This window comes from Peromyscus maniculatus, chromosome 21, assembly GCF_049852395.1.
Source record: "Peromyscus maniculatus bairdii isolate BWxNUB_F1_BW_parent chromosome 21, HU_Pman_BW_mat_3.1, whole genome shotgun sequence".
In the NCBI taxonomy this organism is placed as follows: Eukaryota; Metazoa; Chordata; class Mammalia; order Rodentia; family Cricetidae; genus Peromyscus; species Peromyscus maniculatus.
The window spans coordinates 60,592,894-60,611,743 of record NC_134872.1 but is presented as its reverse complement, the minus strand read 5'-3'; the positions used below and the strand labels follow the sequence as shown (position 1 = coordinate 60,611,743).

The 18,850-nt window shown below is 46.7% G+C and overlaps 1 protein-coding gene across 1 annotated transcript in view; it reads right to left on the bottom strand.

Moving 5' to 3' along the window:
* The window catches only part of B3gat2 (beta-1,3-glucuronyltransferase 2), an 82,978-nt gene extending 66,817 nt beyond the window's left edge, over window positions 1-16,161 (bottom strand). Inside the window, exon 1 of the mRNA XM_042266321.2 lies at window positions 14,936-16,161. Within this exon, the coding sequence (XP_042122255.1) occupies window positions 14,936-15,529 (594 nt within the window). The 5' untranslated portion in view covers window positions 15,530-16,161. The remainder of the gene's footprint in view (window positions 1-14,935) is intronic.
* Window positions 16,162-18,850: the final 2,689 nt, after the last annotated feature.

Genomic DNA, 18,850 nt, shown 5'->3' with positions numbered 1-18,850 from the left:
GGTTATATTTAGGAATACATGTGTACATACAAATACAATAACAATAACTGAAAGAAGAGGCCATGAATTTGAAGGAGATTAGAGAGGGGTATACCAGAAGGTCTGGAGGAAAGAAAGTGAAGGAAGAAATATAGTAATTAAATTATAATCTCAAAAATAAACAAAAAATAAAATAGTTCTTGTACCAGATAAACATTATACATAGAACTATTGCAAACTTTAGTTAACATTTCTAATTCTGTGTTTGTTTTCCAAACAATTTAGAACAGGATTCTAGCAGGTATTTGTACACCAATAATCAGACCTATAATCTATAGTAATAGCAAAATCCAGAAATCACATTTCATAAGAGCAAAATTGTGAAAACCTCTCCAGTGTCTAAGAGTGAATGAACTGGTAAACAATGTGTAATAGAGGCACAAGATGGAAATGTATGCTGCTTTGGAAAGAAATGAAATGATGACAAATAATATCATATAAATGAACTAGGAAGATACCTGCTAATTGAAATTAAGCAAAAACAAAAGTCTAAATATTGTATGACTCCACCCGTAGAAAGTACTCAAAGAAGTCCAATTCAAAGAGACAGTATATTAGAGGTCATATAACAGGTTATAAATACACCAGGTGAAATAAGTAATGATAAACACATTTTACCATACCAGAATGTTACCAAGGTAAAACATATTTGCAAAATCCATAATAACAGAAAAACGCAATTTTCTCTTCCTGCTGCCCTTCATGTTTAGAGAGAAAAAAAAGACAGACCATCCTTCTGTGACAGGGTGTCAACAATCCTCTGCAGATCTTGTGCAGGAACTCACAACTGCTGCGAGTGTGAGTGCATTATCTGTGTCACACCCAGAAGACAGCATTCCACATCTCACTCCTTCAGCCTTCCGGCTCTTACATTCACTCTTTCTTCCACAGTGTTCCCCGAGTCTTGGTGGGGTAGGATGATACAGATGTCCCATGTATGGCGGCATTTAAAAGTCACTTATCTCAGTACTGAGACCAGTTATAAGTCTCTGGACTCACTGCTGATCACTGCAAAGAGGAGAAAAGCCTCTTGGACCAAAGCTGACAAGGTCACTATTCGATGGTCAGGGGCACAGCTAGTTAGAAGGCAGGCTGACAGGTCCATCATGTCCATTTACCAAAACGGCAGCAGTAACTTCTCTTCTAGGGCCCTTGGCCTCCCCAACCATGGGCTTTGACCAGGCTTACATTATCAGGAGTGAGCATCAAATCCAATCAGACAATGGTGCTAACCTATCAAAGCCATGCTACTTTTGTAGCAGGAGTCCCATTTTGCCTGGCTGGATGGGATTATTGCACATGGGGTCCACAGCTGTATAGGACTGTTTGATGATAATCCTCCCCACAAGGGCTGCACAGCACCTTCTGGTACTCTGTGGGCTAGCCATCAGGGAGGAAGCGTCTATCCCTGAGACAGTTTGATTTCTCTGTGTCCGAAGGCCTCACCAGGTCATGTCTTCAACAACAAGCTATCACCTCATCCCCACGGCATCTAACAGCAGTGGCAATTGCCCACACTGTTTTGGGAACATCTGTGGCCTCCCTCACCAACAACTTATTTGGTGGTATCCTATTCCTAGGGCTGGGGTTTTCATTTAATAACCTACAACTTCTAGGTGCAGCTTAATCCACCCAATTGGAACCTCTGTCCAAACGTTTTGTTTAATAAGCTATCTTGATCAGCTTATCAAGTGTCAGATTTCCTTAAGGATCTCCCATACGTCATTAGTTTTGGTTGATTTCCCCCCCTCCTTGGGTCCCTCCCCACTTAAGCTCTCCACCCCCAGTGGTTCTCCCTTCTCTATTTTCATATCACATGTAAATTTCTACAACCTCTCTCTCTTAAAGAATCTCCCCCTCTCTCATGGGTCCCTTTCTACATTTCTGGGTTCTCCACACACTCCCATGGAAATGCCGTGTATAAAGTTAGAAGCTGGGGTCCACACGAGGGAGAACATGCATGTCAGAAACAAGCATATCACCTCAGCATCTTAACAGTTTTGCGGCTGCTTCTTAAACCCTAAAACCAGGAGAGAGGAGACCCACAGAGATGAAAACCAGGAGACCTGCGCTGAGCTCTGTCCAGCAGCAGAAAACAGTATGGGGGAAAAAGAGTTAAGTGCCCTGATGAAACAAAAAGAGATTTTCATTAAAGAAAGTAGAAAATCATGAGCAGCTTGGACAGGGTCTCTATCTCTCTGATGCCTCGTGTCACACAGCTCACTGTAAGGCAGGACTGTAACTCCTGGGAAGGCAGAAACGTCATGAACATTCCTGCAAGTGTAAGCAGATGCAGCTGGGGAACTCTGTAGAGTAACCGAAATGTCCCCAAACTGTCACCCGGCCTTTAAAAATGACACTGGCATTTTCATCTCTCAATGCCAAGTTTATTTAGCACAACAGGTCCACAGATGGAGTGGACTGATACGCTCATTTCCAGCACCCACAGGGCAGTACCCCGGGGCCACTGAGAAAGTCGGATTGCTTCTGCTGTAGCGCTGAGGTGGATCTGTGATGGCTTCTCTGCAGGAGCCTTTCCACAGCTCCTGGAGTCCCTGATTTCTGGGGAGGAGATGCCCAACAGGGCAGGGAAGTTGTCCTGTTTACCCAGCATGCCTCATCTCCCTAATTCACTTACCCAGCATGCCTCACGTCACTAATTCTCACAGCACCCTGCACAGCTCTGTCAGCCCTGTGAGGAAGCCTAATGTTAGGGCTTCACACAACCTCAGGGACACCATGAAAATTAAACAGCAGCACACACTGACTGTCTCGGGTGGAACCTAGCACATGGCTGCAGGCATGCCCATATACACACACACAAGCATACTCCATGTATGTTCCTCTGAGGTTGGGGGAGTGGAGTACCTGGGTCAGCCAGACCTGGAGGCCACATCTGCTTCTTCACCCAGTGTCCTTCCACCAGCCCTTCAGGCTTTAAGGCCTGGGACGTGGTCCTTGACTATGTACAAAGACTGTCCACAGATGATACAGGCTCCAGGAAGGGAGTAAACCAACTCCCTGCCTTCAGCAGGCCTCGTGCTCCCTCAGGCTGACCCATTGGATTTGGGCAGGTTGTGCCCCTCCTGTCAGCCTTCACTTCACTGTGGGGTGCTGTTCTCACCTACCCTGAATGCTACTAAATGCACTGTCTCTTGTAATAACAACCTCTCGGGCCCCAGACGGAGGTAATTAGAAATATTGCTGTCTTTATTAAGAAAGTCGATGTCTCTAATGAATGGGCAATAAATCCTTTAGGGAGACAAGAAGTTTCTAATTATTCATTCAACTCAATTGAAGGAGATCTAGCCATCAATACATCACGGCACAGGGGTCACCATGTGCGATTTTTGGTGTAAAGCTGAAGAATTCAAAAACTCTAGGAATATAATTTTCCTATGTAACTTTGTGTCAAAGAGGCCGACTAAAAGAAGCATAATTTATACTGGATTCAAGCCTTAGCACCAAACAAACAAACAAAAAACAAAAACAAAAATCCAAACAAAAAAACAAAAAAACCCATCTCCAAATTTTATTAAAGCTATATTTACTAAATGAATGTTTAGATTATCACACTGTTACAGGGTTGAAGACTGTATTTTATAAATACAAGTTTCATGCACAAATGTCAGTACATTACAGTGGAGATCACATATTTTATAACTAATTTTAAGTAGTTTTTAAGACTTAGATGTTAGGCGTTACATAATTTTTACAAAATCCTTTTGGAAGTTCTTGCTAGCAGAAAACATTGAGGATGACATCAGTGGCTGTATTCTTGCCACAGGGACTTTAGGGACACAGGCATGGCTGAAAGAGAGGGGCAGTCCCTTGCATTCATAGGCCTGGAGGCCACTAGGAGACCCGTGGACCAGCCCCTCTCCACCAGCTGCTGCCAGACTGTCTTTACTCCGGCAGGAGAGAAGCTGTAAAATGTAATAGTTGGAAAAGGGAAACAAGGGACCACCCAACCCTGCTACTCAGTAAGCTCTGTGGGAGACCAGAGGTTCAGTGTCCTGGTTAAGACCTTGGTGGGGACAGGCTGAGGCAAAGCTAGCCATTGGGAATCTTAACACCTCTTCCCACAGGGGCTAGAATGTGAACACTCAACATGAATGGTCTTAAGCATCAAATAACTGCTTCTAATCAGGTGGGCTAGAAACCTCTTTCCTCCCTTTATGAGACACTACTCTTCAATTCACTCACCTAGGCCAGACATTAGCAGTCTATCATTCGGTGAGTATGCCCTGGGTCCATGCCTGGTGCTAAGACTACATTGAAACAAAAGGAAGCTAAGCATCCTACTTCTGTACAAACCAGTGTCTTGGCTTTCTCTCAGCTGAAGTCACGTCCACCCTCCTAACCCAAACAAGAACACCCTTCCCTTACTTCTCAACCCAAATGTCCCTCTACTCTCTGTGCTGGCTAGTTTTACATCAACTTGACACAAGCTAGAGTTATTTTGGAAGAGAGAACCTCAGTTGAGAAAATGGCCCCACCTGACTGGCCCGTAGGCAAGCTTATGGTACATTTTCCTGATTGGTGATTGATGTGGGAGGGCCCAGCCATTATGGGTGGTACCAACTCTCAGTCCAGAGTCCTGGGGAATATAAGAAAGCAGGCTGAGGAAGCTGTGGGGAGCCAGCCAAAAGGCAGTGCTCCTCCGTGGTCTCTGTATGTCTCCAGGTTCCTGCCTTGAGCTCCTGCCCTGACTTCCCTGGATGATGGACAACAGGATGGATGTAAGATGGAATAAATAAATCCTTTCCTCCCCCAGTTCATTTTGGCCATGCTATGTCATCATAGCAAGTAAGAAACTGTCCCACATCTCATTTTCTCCCAGGATCTTTGTAGGGAAGCCTCTTGTCCCTCTCTTTATTCTGGTACCACCCAAGGATGTAATTAGGAGGCTGGCTAATGCAGTTTCACCTGGGTCTAGACTAACCTGTCTCCTCCTTTCACAAGGCATTTAGAAGCACAGCTCAGGCATCAGGAGCTGGTGCTTGGAAACATCTAACCCATGGACACAGCAAGTCTTCTGGCATCCTCTTCAATGACTCCCCCACAGGGGAAAGATGGGGGAAGGATTGATGTTTACAGCTTGTGGGTTCATCATTCACAGCAGTCACCTTGAGTGAGCCCTCACTGACATAATGCAACCACTAAGTGGTGAACCTGGACTTGAACCAGGGGCTGTGGGTTCCCCAAAGCCTGTCTGTGCTCCCTATTTACATCCAGCCTCACAGGTGTGGAAGCCCAACACTCAACTGGCTCTTAGCTACATTGACAAACCTTCCACTTTCATGACTATTAATATGGATGCCTTCCTAACACATCAATATTCATAGACCTTCTGTAGCATGAAAGTTAAGTTACTACTTAAGGAATTCGATTCATTCTTAACACAGACTTCCAAACCTGAATGCCATTTTGGGTGCAGGACTTTTTTTTTTTTTTTTCTGGTATCAAATTATTTCTGTAGTAATAAATTCTTTCAGCTTCTAAGTCTCCTATAATCCATTCAGTAAATATTTAATGAGCATTTGCTATATGCTATCACTGCTCTGAACACTGGAGTTACAGAAGTAAATAAAAGAAAACCCTTACCTTTGTATTTTAGCCAGAGAAGCAGCCACAATACGTTTTTATCTTATTATTTAAGGTAATGTTAATAGTGGATTACTGCTTTCCTGGTATTATTAGATATACAAACACTAGCCTATCAACTGGGAGTAGAGGCTTACACCAGTAACTTCCCAGCACTGGGATACCAGGTAGGGAGATAGAATTCAGGGCCAGCCTGGGCTACATATCAAGATCCAATATTAAAAGTAACAATGACTTGTCACACATGGAAATATATACTTATAAATATGCCGATATATATTTATTTATCAATTTACTCTATCTTAAACAAGCTCTGCTGGAAAAGTTCATTTTCCTAGCGGGCATTCTGAAACAAGATGCAAAACAAAAGCTGAACAGAAAGCCAAGCATGCCCTCTGCACTCTGTGCATATTTTCAAGTTCCAGTGCCCAGGAAAAAGAATATAATTGGCATGATTTAAATACCACTTGCAAACACTGACTCACTGAAGACTCCTCTTTGCAGGACAGGTTTGGGCATAGATGCTGAATCTCACCCCAAAGAGAAGGACCGCACCTGGACATACAGGAGATGGAAACATGGCTCCTAATCTTGCACTTGACCTCTCATCACACCAGCCCTGGACAGTACCAGAGCATCTTTACGGTCTCTGAATATCCCACATCTTATTTCCTCAGGTTCCCAAATGTGGCTCCATCTCCAGACAGCTCTTTCTCCCTATGCCATTGCCCACAAGGTCCTTCATGCTTCAGTTCTCAGATAATTGTTACTTCCTCAACTGCTCATCACTAACAACTCCACCAAGGACACTTGCAGTTCTCCCAACACACGTGCAGAGTGTGGCACATTTAGTCTAGACACGGACTCAGGGAGAGTCTTCTCTGGGTATAGTGCCTAGTGTTATGGCACACACTATATTCACATATGTCACGTTGCAGAGAAGGCAAATTGACTTCTCATACTCAAATGTCATCTGACTGTGATGATGTTTAAGGTCAGGAACATAGGGGGATCTGTAGAGTGCTACGCTGTTACTGCTAAGACATAACTTGCTTAGATACCAAGTCTCAGTACATGGAGAATGGCCAGCATTTAACACTTTGTTTTCATTAGAGAGATGGAGATACACTTCAGTCGACCACAGACACCATTTGTGAGGAGGTCCCAGGAGATTATAACAGGGCTGAAAATCCCTGTTGCCCATCAACATCTACCAAGTGTGGCCGAGTAGCCCATTCCTTATGTGTTTGTGGTACCACAGACGTAAGTGACCCCACTGTAGATTAATTGCTAAATGGTCTTATTCAATAAAAACCCGGAGCCAGAAATAGGGGTGAAAACCTGAGAGATCAGGGAAATAGGAAAAGCCACACACTAACCTCACCTCACCGACACCTCAGTCTCCAAAGAGAGCTATTTCCTGTCTACCCACGCCTATATGCCCTTCTGTTCTGTTCTTTGATTTGTTCTCTCAGCCCATCTATGTCACTTCCTCTTTTTTTCTTTTCCTTTTCTTCCTTTTAAACAAGATCTAATCTAATCTCCTTAAATCTAATCTCCTTTGTTTATCCTTTTTCCTGACCATTAACAAAGACAACTTGTAACCAACCATCTTAAACAATGACAATTATCCAAAACCCATTGAAAGACCAAAAACCACCCACCCCAACCTCTTGGGAATGTGGGTGTCATGCTCTTAATAGCTCAAGTCGGTAGAGCATGAGACGCTTAATCTCAGGGTCATGGGTTCGTGCCCCACATTGGGCACCAATTGTAGATGAATTGCTAAATGGTCTTATTAAATAAAAACCTGCAGCCAGATATAGGAGTGAAAACCTGAGAGATCAGGGAAATAGGAAAAGCCATAAGCTAACCTCACCAACACCCCACCATGCAGCCGGTACTACAACAATTCAGTACTGTAACATCATGTGCACTTCTGCACCCTTCTCAATGGTAGTAAATGACTTCATTATTGGTTTGTGTATTTACTGCATTTTTTATTGTTATGCTAGAATGAAGTGTACTCAAAAGAAGGTAGGAAAACATACTGCCCTTGTGTTAGATGAGCTCATGCTCTTTGTGTCCTTGATTTATATCAAGAGGTCACATAGGTCTGTGACATATGGGCCCATGTTAGTTTCCTCTATGACATTCGCACAATGACAGAGCTGCGCACCAACTCAGTTATCTGGATGTATCCCTACAATTAGGGCTGACAGGACAATGGTAGTCTTCAGTTCAAAGGGACTATACATCACATTTAAAGTTCTTTTTCTATTAATGGAGGAGATTGATATTTAAAAAGAAAGGAGGAAAACTACTGAGTTTGTTATTTGTGAGGAAGGACCAAACAGTCTGACATTGGTGGAGAACATGATTTCTCCTTTCAGAAAAGCCATCTCGGAGCTTCTGGCTTTTCTTTTCTTTTCCTTTTCTTTTCTTTCAAGCATATAAGAAGACTCAACTAGTGATTCATTAATTTTGCTTTTAATCCAGGGATAGTCCTAATTCCAGAAGAACATGAATAAACCTACCAGCAAGTGAGCAAGTAGGTGGGTCTGACCGAGCTGGCCGTCAGCAGCCCACAGCAGGCCACTAGGCACAGGCTGATGTGCACTGAAAGTCTCTACAAGTGCATCTGTGTGCCCCCAAGTGAGGGGACAGGAACAGGTATCTGCCACCCACATATCCAGCTCAGGTCTCACTTCCTCTCCTGTGCCACCAGGAAACCAATATCTCTAACTTGAAACAATTCAATTGTCACCCAGGCTATGCCCTCCCTGAAAGGTCCTTGCATCCAATGCTGTCTATACTGGTAAAGACAGAAGCCCAGGAGATCAAGTTCTTGGTGTGTACACACCTTACTATTGATCTTCAGAAGTGTGTGTGTGTGTGTGTGTGTGTGTGTGTGTGTGTGTGTGTGTGTGCGCGCGGGCATGCACACACCTGTATGCTCAGGTATGTGTGCAGTATGTTTATGTGTGTTCAGGTATGTGCGTAGAGTGCTTGTATGTATGGATTCATGTTCATGAGTGCTCAGCTGTGCATGCAGTACATGCAGAGCCTGTGTTTCTCCACCCTGTGTGTGTGTGTGTGTGTGTGTGTGTGTGTGTGTGTGTGTATTTAGTCCATAGGATAACCTCAGGTGTCATCCATCTTGTTTTTGGAGATAAATCTCACACTGAACTGAAACTCATAAGGAGGCTAGGCTGGCTGGACAGTGAAGCCGGGGATGTGGGATTATAAATCCACCACACTGGGTATTTTTTTTAAAACATGGATTGTGGGGACCACACTCAGGTCTGTGTGCTTCTAAGACAAGCAGTTTACTGACTGAGCTATCTCCCCAATTCTGGAGAGTCTGAACTGTTCACAAGAACACATGATTTTAGAAATTATGACTATGGTTTATATACTAACCTAGCAAATTTCAACTGACTTGAAAAAAAAATCTCCAAAATCAAATGGTCCACAAGTTAGAGACAGTGAGGGAGAATATGAAATCATTCTAAGATCAGATGGGAGGGTAGTGGGAGCTAGGGATTTGTTGGCTGAAATAGGTAACATTTCAGTTAGTTGAGAAAATTTAGAGCATATATAGTATAACATGGTAAGTACAGATAGTGACATATATTTTCAAATTGTAGAGTATGTTAAACATTGTTACTATAAATATGTGAGGTGACTGCTAGTTAACCTCATCCAGTCTTTCTAAAGTATATGCTATGTCAAGACACAATGTTGTACACATGTCTATAATTCTTGTCAATTTAAAATAAAGAGGGAAAGAGAGGGGCAAAGCGGGGCTGGAGTTAGAGCTCGGGGTAAAATACCTGCCTGGGACGAATGAGGAACTGAATTTAGCCCCCAGTGCCGCACAATATAGTTCAAAAGACACAACTAAAGAGTTGATGTTGTCAAGAAGGAGGACCACGCATGACGGAGACAGCCAGCATCTCAGGAGACTCTGCTGATCCAAGGGTCTCCTTCCTTCCATGGCATGAGTCACACAACTGTGCACATGACATGGGAGCTTCTGAGTAGCCAGTGGTTCAGGCTAGGCCAGGGTACTTGGATTCATATTCTTATCTCTGCGTCTACCAGCTAGATGATGCTTTCAAGGTATTTTGGGCACTTTCTCTAAAATGAAAATACTGTTTATAACAACAGGTGGAAAACACGAAACCATAGTGAAATCGCATTAGTTTAAATTCCCTTTACTCGTCAAAAGATGGCGTTGCTATTTAAACACAGAGCTGGGGGTTGGTGCTAGCTCAGCAGGGAAGGTGAGCCTGGGTTACTGTAAGTAAAACTCCAAGGATGGGGTCAGTGAGATGGCTCAGCGAGTCAAGAGCTTGTGGTCAAAGCTGGTAACCTGACTTTGATCCCTGGTGGGAGGAGAAAACTGGCTCTGATCATGGCTGTAGCTTCTGACATTTCTAGGAGACACAGCCTCACAGCTAACTCCTGGTTCCTCTGGCTCTCACAATGTTTCTGCTTCTACCGTCAGCAACGATCCCTGAGCCTTAGGTACAAGAGCCGTACTGTCGATGTATCTCTTGAGACCGGGCTCCACAACTCTGCGTTTTGTTGGTTGTGTTTTTTCCATAATGGTCTAGAGAATATTCTTGACATTTATTTAAAACTGTATCAAAAATAGCAAGCATGGCTGAAAACACAATTACGGTTTTGCTTCTGCAAATTGGAAAAGCATTCTATGGGCTGTTGTAACATTTTTACTTATGTTTTAGGAGAAAAATCTGAGAACCATACGAAACCTAAATTTCATGCTTCAATAGCCTTGTGAATCAAACATACAATAATGTGCTTCCTTATCAGCCTGCAAAATATCCCAGAGTCCAAAAGGTTCCAATAGCTATAGCTCAGCAGCACTGAATCCCGTGACACACGCGCTCACACACCTTGAACGCCACCTGCGGTGGGTAAATGAGACTGTCGACTTTTGCTCTATTTGCTTTTTTCAGCATGTCTTAAAAGCAATTACTATTCTATTACTGTTCACACAAGAGAAAATTTACCGGCTTGTAATTTAGAGGCAAGTGGAACAGACAGAGGAAAATGCAGCCACCTCCTCTGGTTTCCACCTCGACGTTTCGAAGACACACATCCGTCACACCAAATGATACTCTGAGCATGTCTTCATGCCTATTCATGAGGGACTCATCAGCGAAAAGTAGGCTGAGAGAAGAAGAATGACAGAAAAACACAATGGGGAGAGGCAGGTCGGCAATGTCTTTTAAACCCAAATTGTTATTTCTGGCCCATTAAAACCTCAAAATCCAAGTGGAAGCCGCTGGTCTCTGAGGAAAACTATCAAAGCAGAACCATAATTCAAGTAATATACATCCACAGAGCATAAAGAAAACCTATAGATCTAACATTCAGAAAACTGGCTGCAGTTTTACAGTCACTAAAGAAAATAAAACAATAAAAAAATCATGTGTTATCAGTCCTATGGCCTATTACTACACTCTCAGAGGGGAAGACATAACATTCAAGGGGTGTGCTCTGGGTCGTCTTTCTAGGCTACACCTGTGAGAAGCTTCTAGGCCTCTTTACCAAGAGTTCCCCCAAGCTAGGCAACTAGGTCAGGACAAAAGAAAGAGAAAATCAGGCTTCCTCTCAGGATGCACTTAGTGCCTATTGGGAGGGGTTGCCAAGCACTGTAAACCCAAATGCCTTTTGGGTTCTGGTTCCAGCAGGCAGCTTGCAGAAGGGGAGCATGGGAATGCTTTAGGAAAGCAGCAAGACCATGGAATTAAATGCTGTTGCTTTGTCTGCCCAGCACGCGAATAGGTTAATAGCACCCAGAAAGAAATCCCAAGCAGGGGCCTCTTCCCCATTTTGCCCATCCTTTCAAAAAATTCTTCCACACCGTCTCATTGACCGACCCATGTGCCGCTTAAATCTCTTAGTGGGTTTAGTCTTTCTGTCTCAGCTCATTGAAGTTAAATTTTTTAAGTTTTTGGGTTTTTGCTATGTGTTTTTAAAGTGCTATTTTTTTTTAAACCTTTCAATTCAATTGATCTCCAAAGGTGAAACTGCCATCAGCTGAAAAGCGTCCCTTTAAGCTTGGGAAAGCCTTGAAGAACAGACGTCTGATCGATAGTGCTATTGAAAATATGACCAGATATAAAGTCCCATTTATCTGTACTTGGGGCTTTTATTAAAGCAGCCTAAATCCTTTGCAAATAAGCTTTTCCAGAAAGCTTGATCAATGTAGACAGGCAGGCAGGATTACCAGTGACCCATCGTACAAAACAAACCCCACTCGTGTCCACGGGGAGAGCTGTGGTAGTTGAGGTGCTTGAAATGGGCGAAGACCCCACGACTTCCTCCTCGGTTAGACAGCTTCCGAGGAGGCTGTGGCTCACACTCAGCTTTATTTGTGGATGGATTTTCTGTTCACACAAGATCGTTCAGTGCAAATATTCCTTCCTTGGCATCATGGATCAGTTGAAAAGGAAAGCTGAAAATTAGCCACACAGGAGGAAGAAAAAAAAAAACCACACGGTATTCCAGTTACCAGGGAGGAATAATTGAATGCAGATTGCGTCTTTAATTTAATTTGGAGGCCTTTCATCCTTTACTTTCCTTCATTCGCAGCCAATACTTAGTGAGCTAATTTGTACCTGGTTCATTTTCCTCCTTTTATCTTATCTTTTTTTTTTTTAATTTTTTTTTTTAGCACTAACCGTGGAGATTAGAAGCTCTATGAACAAAAAGGATGAAGCCTGACTTGGGACATTTTTTTCCCCTTACATTCTAAGATTTACTTGAATTTGTGCATGTGTTTAATATAAAGGGTTGAGATACAGGCCTCCACTCTGAGCTTCTCTTCCCCTTCTCCCGAGGAGCTACAGTGTTGAGTAGTTTATAGACTTCTCCATTTTCTCCAGGGGAGCAGTGTCTAGACTGTAGTCCACATAGAATCACTAATTCCAGAGGGGGTGCAGAGTGAGTCACCCCATCAACAAAACCAAAAGCTTAAAGGAACATCGACGTCAATGTCTAGAAAGTACACAAGAGGATGCATGAGCCTCACTAATCAAGTGGAGTGTCGTGCGAGGGAAAAAGTAAGAAGGAAAACGAAATACGCAACTCACATTCCTAACAAAGAAGAGCCTCATCTGTAAAAAAAAAGGGGGGGGGCTATAGCTGGGAGGAGGGAACTGGGCAGTGCCGGAGAGAGGTGCTTGTTATAAACTGCAGTCTGAGAGAGAGGTTCAGGAGATGCAGTGTGTCCTGCATCTTACACTGAAAAAAAAAAAAACCCGCCATATAACTGTGCATAAAAAGTTATACATGGTCTGAAAATATTTATTCCGAGTATTTCACTATTTCTAATTGTATGAAATGTTAATGCCTTAAAAGTTTCACTTTTTTAAAAAAAATGATTTTCTCTTTGCCAATACACTTTTTTCTTCCTCCCGGGTCCTCTTCCTCTTCTCATCCCCCAATCCCCCTTCCCAGACCGATTTTTCTTCTGCTCTTTAGTACCCTCCACACAAGCCCTCCTTTCAGCGGGGAGAGTCTCAAAGGAAGACTGTATCCGAACTGTTTCCCGGCCTGTGTGTGCCAACTTCTCGACTCCTCCAGCGCCTGGTGCCAGCAGGCTGAACACTGGGATAAAGGCAGACCTTCCCCTTCCCAGTTTAGCCCCCTCACATGGTAATTCCCAGCAATGTGCACTATTTTTCTTAAGCAAGACCACTCATCGTAGGTGAAGCAACTTCAGAGCTGGGCGACAAAGACGACTTGGCTCAAAAATAAACAAGCATTCAGAGTTAGAGGTCTGTACTTCAAAACCCAAGCCCTCCTGGTAGAGGAAAGAACAAACAACTCAACTCGAAAATAAAAGCCCGACTTTAAAACGCTCATTTGGTAAACTCTAATCATGGGTCTAATAAAAGCCATGCTATACACTACACCCAGCTTATTTCTCCGGGGAGACATGAAAAGCGAGTCCCATGGAATGAGAGAATGGAGAGCCATTACTGCTTCTTTTAGTCACGGAGAGGGCAGACACGAAGGTGGCAACCAACTTTTAAAAAACAGATGTTTGAAAACCGTGTAGACAAAAAAAAAAAAAAAAAAAAAAAAAAAAAAAATTAAACAGGAAGGGTACAGCCACTGTCCTGAGGCCAAGAAAGCAACCTGACATTGGGTGACAGTATGGAGGTTGGGGACACGTAGGGGAAGGGACACACAGATTGTTTTATGAACTCAGTATCCTGAGCAGACAGTATTTCCCGAATGTCCAATTTCCTAGGGGAATAGGGGCAGCTGGGGGGAGCCTTTCGGAGGCTGGATGCAAAGGAATTTCAGGTGGAGAATTACAGTCCCACAGGGCAAAGATTTCCTTCAGCTGTAACTAAGTGCTGGGAAGGAAAGAAGAAAAAAAAAAAACAGATAAAACCACTAACCCAATCTCCTTTACAGACCCACAGCATCATCATAGAAGATCAGCCTCAAGAAAGGCCACCTGCTCTATCCCTGCTGTCTACTGCTGTGCCCAGGCAGGTGGCCTTCCAGGGAACACTGGCCACTTCAGCAGCAGGCGGCAGGGTGGTGCTCAGGATCTACCTCAGAGAACACTAGGCAGCATTCGCTCCAAGCAAGAGTGGCCTGACAAACTCCAGGCCAGAGAGGTCTCAGAGAATGATCTAGAAAAGGCAGGCCACCCGGACGATGCCTGGGGCAGTAGAAGCCTTAAGGCTGGGGCAGAACAATTCTAACTCATTTGCCAAAGCGTTAGGAAAAGATGGAAGGAAACCCCCCCCCCCCCATATGTCAGTGTTTGCACCAAGGGCTAATTTAGCATCATGGGCTGTCTGTACCAGAAGAGATTGGTCCCTAAGTTGAGTTGTTAGTATCCCGCTTTCTCCACACTTCTCCAGTCATAATCACCTGTAGGCACAGATAAAGCCTCCTAGTAAATCAAGCCCAGCTCCCAGTTTGGGTCCCATCCAGTTGGGCAAAATCATCTGTGCTATTTAATGAGCCCAATCTCGGACAGGGCAAGAAATCCCAAGGGCGACTCTTCCCACCCTTGACCACACAAGTCCCCTCAACGCCCCTTCTCCACCCACAACAGTCAGGGGAGGAGGCTGGGGACTGCCCATCCGTGGCTGCTCCACGCTGAGTCCGGGACTGTGCGCGCGGAGGAGGACTGAGAACTCAAAAGTGCCCAAGAAGCACAAAAAGGATGCGGGCCCTCCGGAGCCCCACCGCCCCTGTCCCCTAGAGGGGGCCGGGCCACTACCTCCTGGAAGAGCTCCAGACTGTAGGTGTTGTCGTCGTCGGCGAAGAAGAGCACCCCGGGTTGCGCGCTCTGGTGCTGGTGCCTCTGGCGCAGCCAGGCGAGGCCCGCGTTGCGCTGCTCGGTGGCGCGCGGCAGCCACGGCCGCTTGTAGCGCCGCGGTGTGGGCACGTGCAGGTGCGTGTTGGGCAGCCCGGCCCGCGCCAGGAAGCTGCTCACCAGCTCGCTGCGTGTGGCTCGATCCTCCACCAGGATCCAGTGCAGCTGCGCCACCTGGCGGAACGTGTTAGCCAGGCGGGTCAGCTCGGCTTTCTGCACCGGGCGGCTGTAGGTGGGCGTGATGGCATAGATGGTGGGCAACCGCGGCTCCGGCTGCAACGGAGGCCGGGACTCATTGCGCTTCTCGGCAGCGTCACGCCCTAGGCTGCCCCGTCGGAGCGGGACTCGGGAGCCCCCGCAGCCCACTGTGTGGGGAGAGAAGTAGGGGCGCGAAGTGAGTTGGGGCGCGGGCCTGCGGGGATCCACGTCCAGCATGATGATGACGATCAGGATCCAGGGCAGGAGGATGAAGAAGCGGCTGCACAGCGCCGACTTCATGGTGCGCGCTCCCCCGCGTCTCGGGCACCCCCCACCCTCCAGCAAGGACTAGCTTGGGGTGGGAGACCTCGGTGTGCAGCTCGGACGGCGGCGGCGGCGGCGTCAGCTGTCAGGGATCAGCTGCAGGCGCGCTCTCCATCCGGCCCAGGGCGTTGCGGGGACCTGGGCGTGCGGGTTGGCGCAGATTCCGGGCGATCTGGAACTCCAGGCGGTGCAGAGGGACTGGCTGGAGCGGCGGGTCACTCTGGTTGAAGTCGGCGGGAATCGGGACGCAGTCCAGCCGCGCTCTGCTGGCCTCGGAGTTGTGCCGACTGCGAGCCAGGCGGTGGTCCCCGCTGCGCTCTTTCCAGAGTGCGAGCCTGGAACCCGCGAGCCGGTGTGCCTCGCCGCTCCCGTCCCGCACCGCTGCTGGTAAAGAGGCTCCGGCTGCCGGCCTCGGCGAGCGCTCTGGGACCCTTTTGAAGGCGGCGGCAGATGATGCGAGGGGCTTTCCTCCGTCACATGTCGGCCAGTGCAGCTGCCAGCCGGGGTGGACGCTGAGGATGCTGCGCCCCCAGCTCCGCTCGCGCGCCGTGGCAGAAACCTGCGCTCGCACCCCTCGCTCTCTCCTTCTCGGAACCTCTCCCGGCTCCAGACAGCAAGATCCCAAAGCAGGGAAAGAAAGAAAAAGCGAGGGGGCGGGGGCGCTGCAGACTCCAGCGTCCTCCCAGTGCTCCTGTGGGAAGATAGCAGCGCTGCTACTGGCGGAGAGGGGTTGCGGGGCGGAGGCGGGAAGGGCCCCGGCTCCCTGCGGGGTCTGAGCCTGGTGTTCCCCGCGGCCAGAGGCGGCAGGAGGGAGGATGGTCCCTGTGGGGCCGTGCGACCTCTGCCTGTGGGGGATGCTGTTCTCAGATCGCCGAGAGGGCTCAGCTCTCTGAAATGCTGCAGGGTCTTTGGAGATCAGCCAAAGAAAGCCATTCACGTGCGGACAACTCCAGAGACCTAGAGAGGGGAGAAGGAGAAGAGAGGCGGAGGGGGTAAAAAACAAACAAACAAACAAAAAAACAAAAAACAACGGTCCCTTCCCTGGCTCCCAGCTTGTGGGGTTGGTGTACAGAATCTCCGCAACCAAAACCGCTTCCTCATGAAAAGGAGAAATCAATAGAAGCCCACGGAGATGGAGGGGGTGCCGCACATAGGTGTTTGGCATGGGTGGCAGCCCTTTTCAAAGAATCAATTCGAACTGGCGCTGCCCGGCCACAGTTGGATCTCTGGGGGAGAAATTTCTGAAAACTCCAGCTGAGTAGGTTTAACTTATTTTTTCTTCATGTTGGAGCCCTCTGGGTTTGCAGTCTTAGGAATTATTCCTCGTGACCCTCCCTGGGATCCTTTCAAAGAGGCCTTGGAAGTGGAGTCACCTTCATTTTCTGCATGAGGGAGTGGAAGATGGAGACTTAAAAAGGGTTCCCGGGGTCAGTGGTAACTGGCAGAGTGGAAATAGAACGCGGGTGTCCTGGATATAACTTACCATTTCCTCACTGCACACCCTATCAGCACAGCCTGGCTGCAAGTGACTGGTCTTCCTCCATGTAAGATGGTACCATCAAATCAAGCCGGTCAGAGGAAGACAAACAGCCATAGCAAAACTCTCAGTTGTTGAGGATCTATTAGCTGAGCCCCAGGCTGATCTTAGGAGGGGGCTATGCTGCTAGCCACACCCCCGGGAGCCTCAGCGAAGCTCCCCCTACCCTACCCCACCCCCGCCCCAGATGAATCATTTCTGAGCCTACCTTCCTCCACAATCTGACCTTCCCAATCTTAAACCTTAGAAAATCCTTCTGACTGCATTTGTGGGTAGCAAGCAGAGCGCTAGGGTAGATGCTCCAGCCCCATCTCTCCGCTTCACATAGCTCTACCCTTCGCTTCGGGGCCCAGGGTCTGGCACTGCGTGGCTGATGCTGAAAACTAAGAGTGAATCTTCAACCATTTCTCCTTCCATCACAATCCGAGTAAGCCCGACCCTTCGGTCCCACCTTCCCTGGGTCACCCAGAGCCCAAAGCTGTGCGGAGTGGTGAGTCCAAAATTCGAAAACAATGGTTCCGTAACATTCCCTACCTGTATTCTACCTCAGGACATGACGTGCATGCCAGCATCCTGAGGGGGAGAGAAGGGAGGAAGTTGGTACAAGCTTTCCTTAAATTTGCGAAGGTCACACACAAATCTGTCCCCATTCCTCCCTTTACCAAAGTCGTTACTGAAACCTCCTTTATTCTTTTGAACATTTTAAATTTGGTCGAAGAGAGATGCCTTGTGACAGTGGGAGTGAGACTCAGTGGTTAGTGAGTCACACTGGGAGTACCCCTAACCTTTGTTAGCAGGGATATCTTTGTTAGTCCCGTTACACCATAAAACCTGTTCAGAATTGTGTGTGTGTGTGTGTGTGTTTTCTCCAGAACAGGGCTAGTCAAAGACAAGGCACGTTGGTAACCAGTCAAACATGAAATTTAACTTGAGATTGGTAGGCAGCACATAGAATTCACCGATCTCAAGCAATTCCTAAGACACATTCAAGGACTCTTGCTCTATCCCTTCCCACTGTGCTTGTCTTAGGGTTACTATTGCTGGGGTGGACCACTCTGATCAAGAGGCAAGCTGGAGGAAAGTGGCTTACACTTCTACATCAGTCCATCATTGAAGGAAGCCAGGACAGGAACTCAAACTGGGCAGGACCGGGAGGCAGGAACTGAAGCTGAGGCCATGGAGGGGTGCAGCTTACTGGCTTGCTCCTCATGGCTTGCTCAGCTTGCTTTATAGACCCCAGAGATACCACCACCCGCAATGGACTGTGCCCTCCCCCACCAATCACTCATTAAGAAAATGCCCTTCAGCTTTGCCTGTGGCCCGATCTTATGGAGGCATTTTCTTAATTGAGGTCCCTTCCTCTCAAATAACTTTAGCTTGTCAAGTTGGCACAAAACTATCCAGCACAGCCCTCACCCTGTGCTCAGTTTCCTCTGCTCTCTTGGGGATTGTGTTGGTTCCTGGGTTTGGTTGTCTGTTACTTTCTCCTTGTATAAATTGAGAGAGTCAATGAGCCTCTGAAAGTCTGCTTAATTTTAACTATTTTTTTTATTTCTTGGTGTTTTGAATGAGAAAGGTTCATGGATTTAAACACTCCAGTTGGTCCTCAGCTGGTGGTGCTGTTTGGGAAGGCTTGGGAGGTGTGGCCTTGCTGGAGCAGGTGTGTCCTGGGGGGTGGGCTCTGAGAGGGAAATGACTGGCCTGGGTCTAGCGTGCTTTCTCTGAGTAGCTACTTGTTTGTTGAGATGTGAGGTCATAGC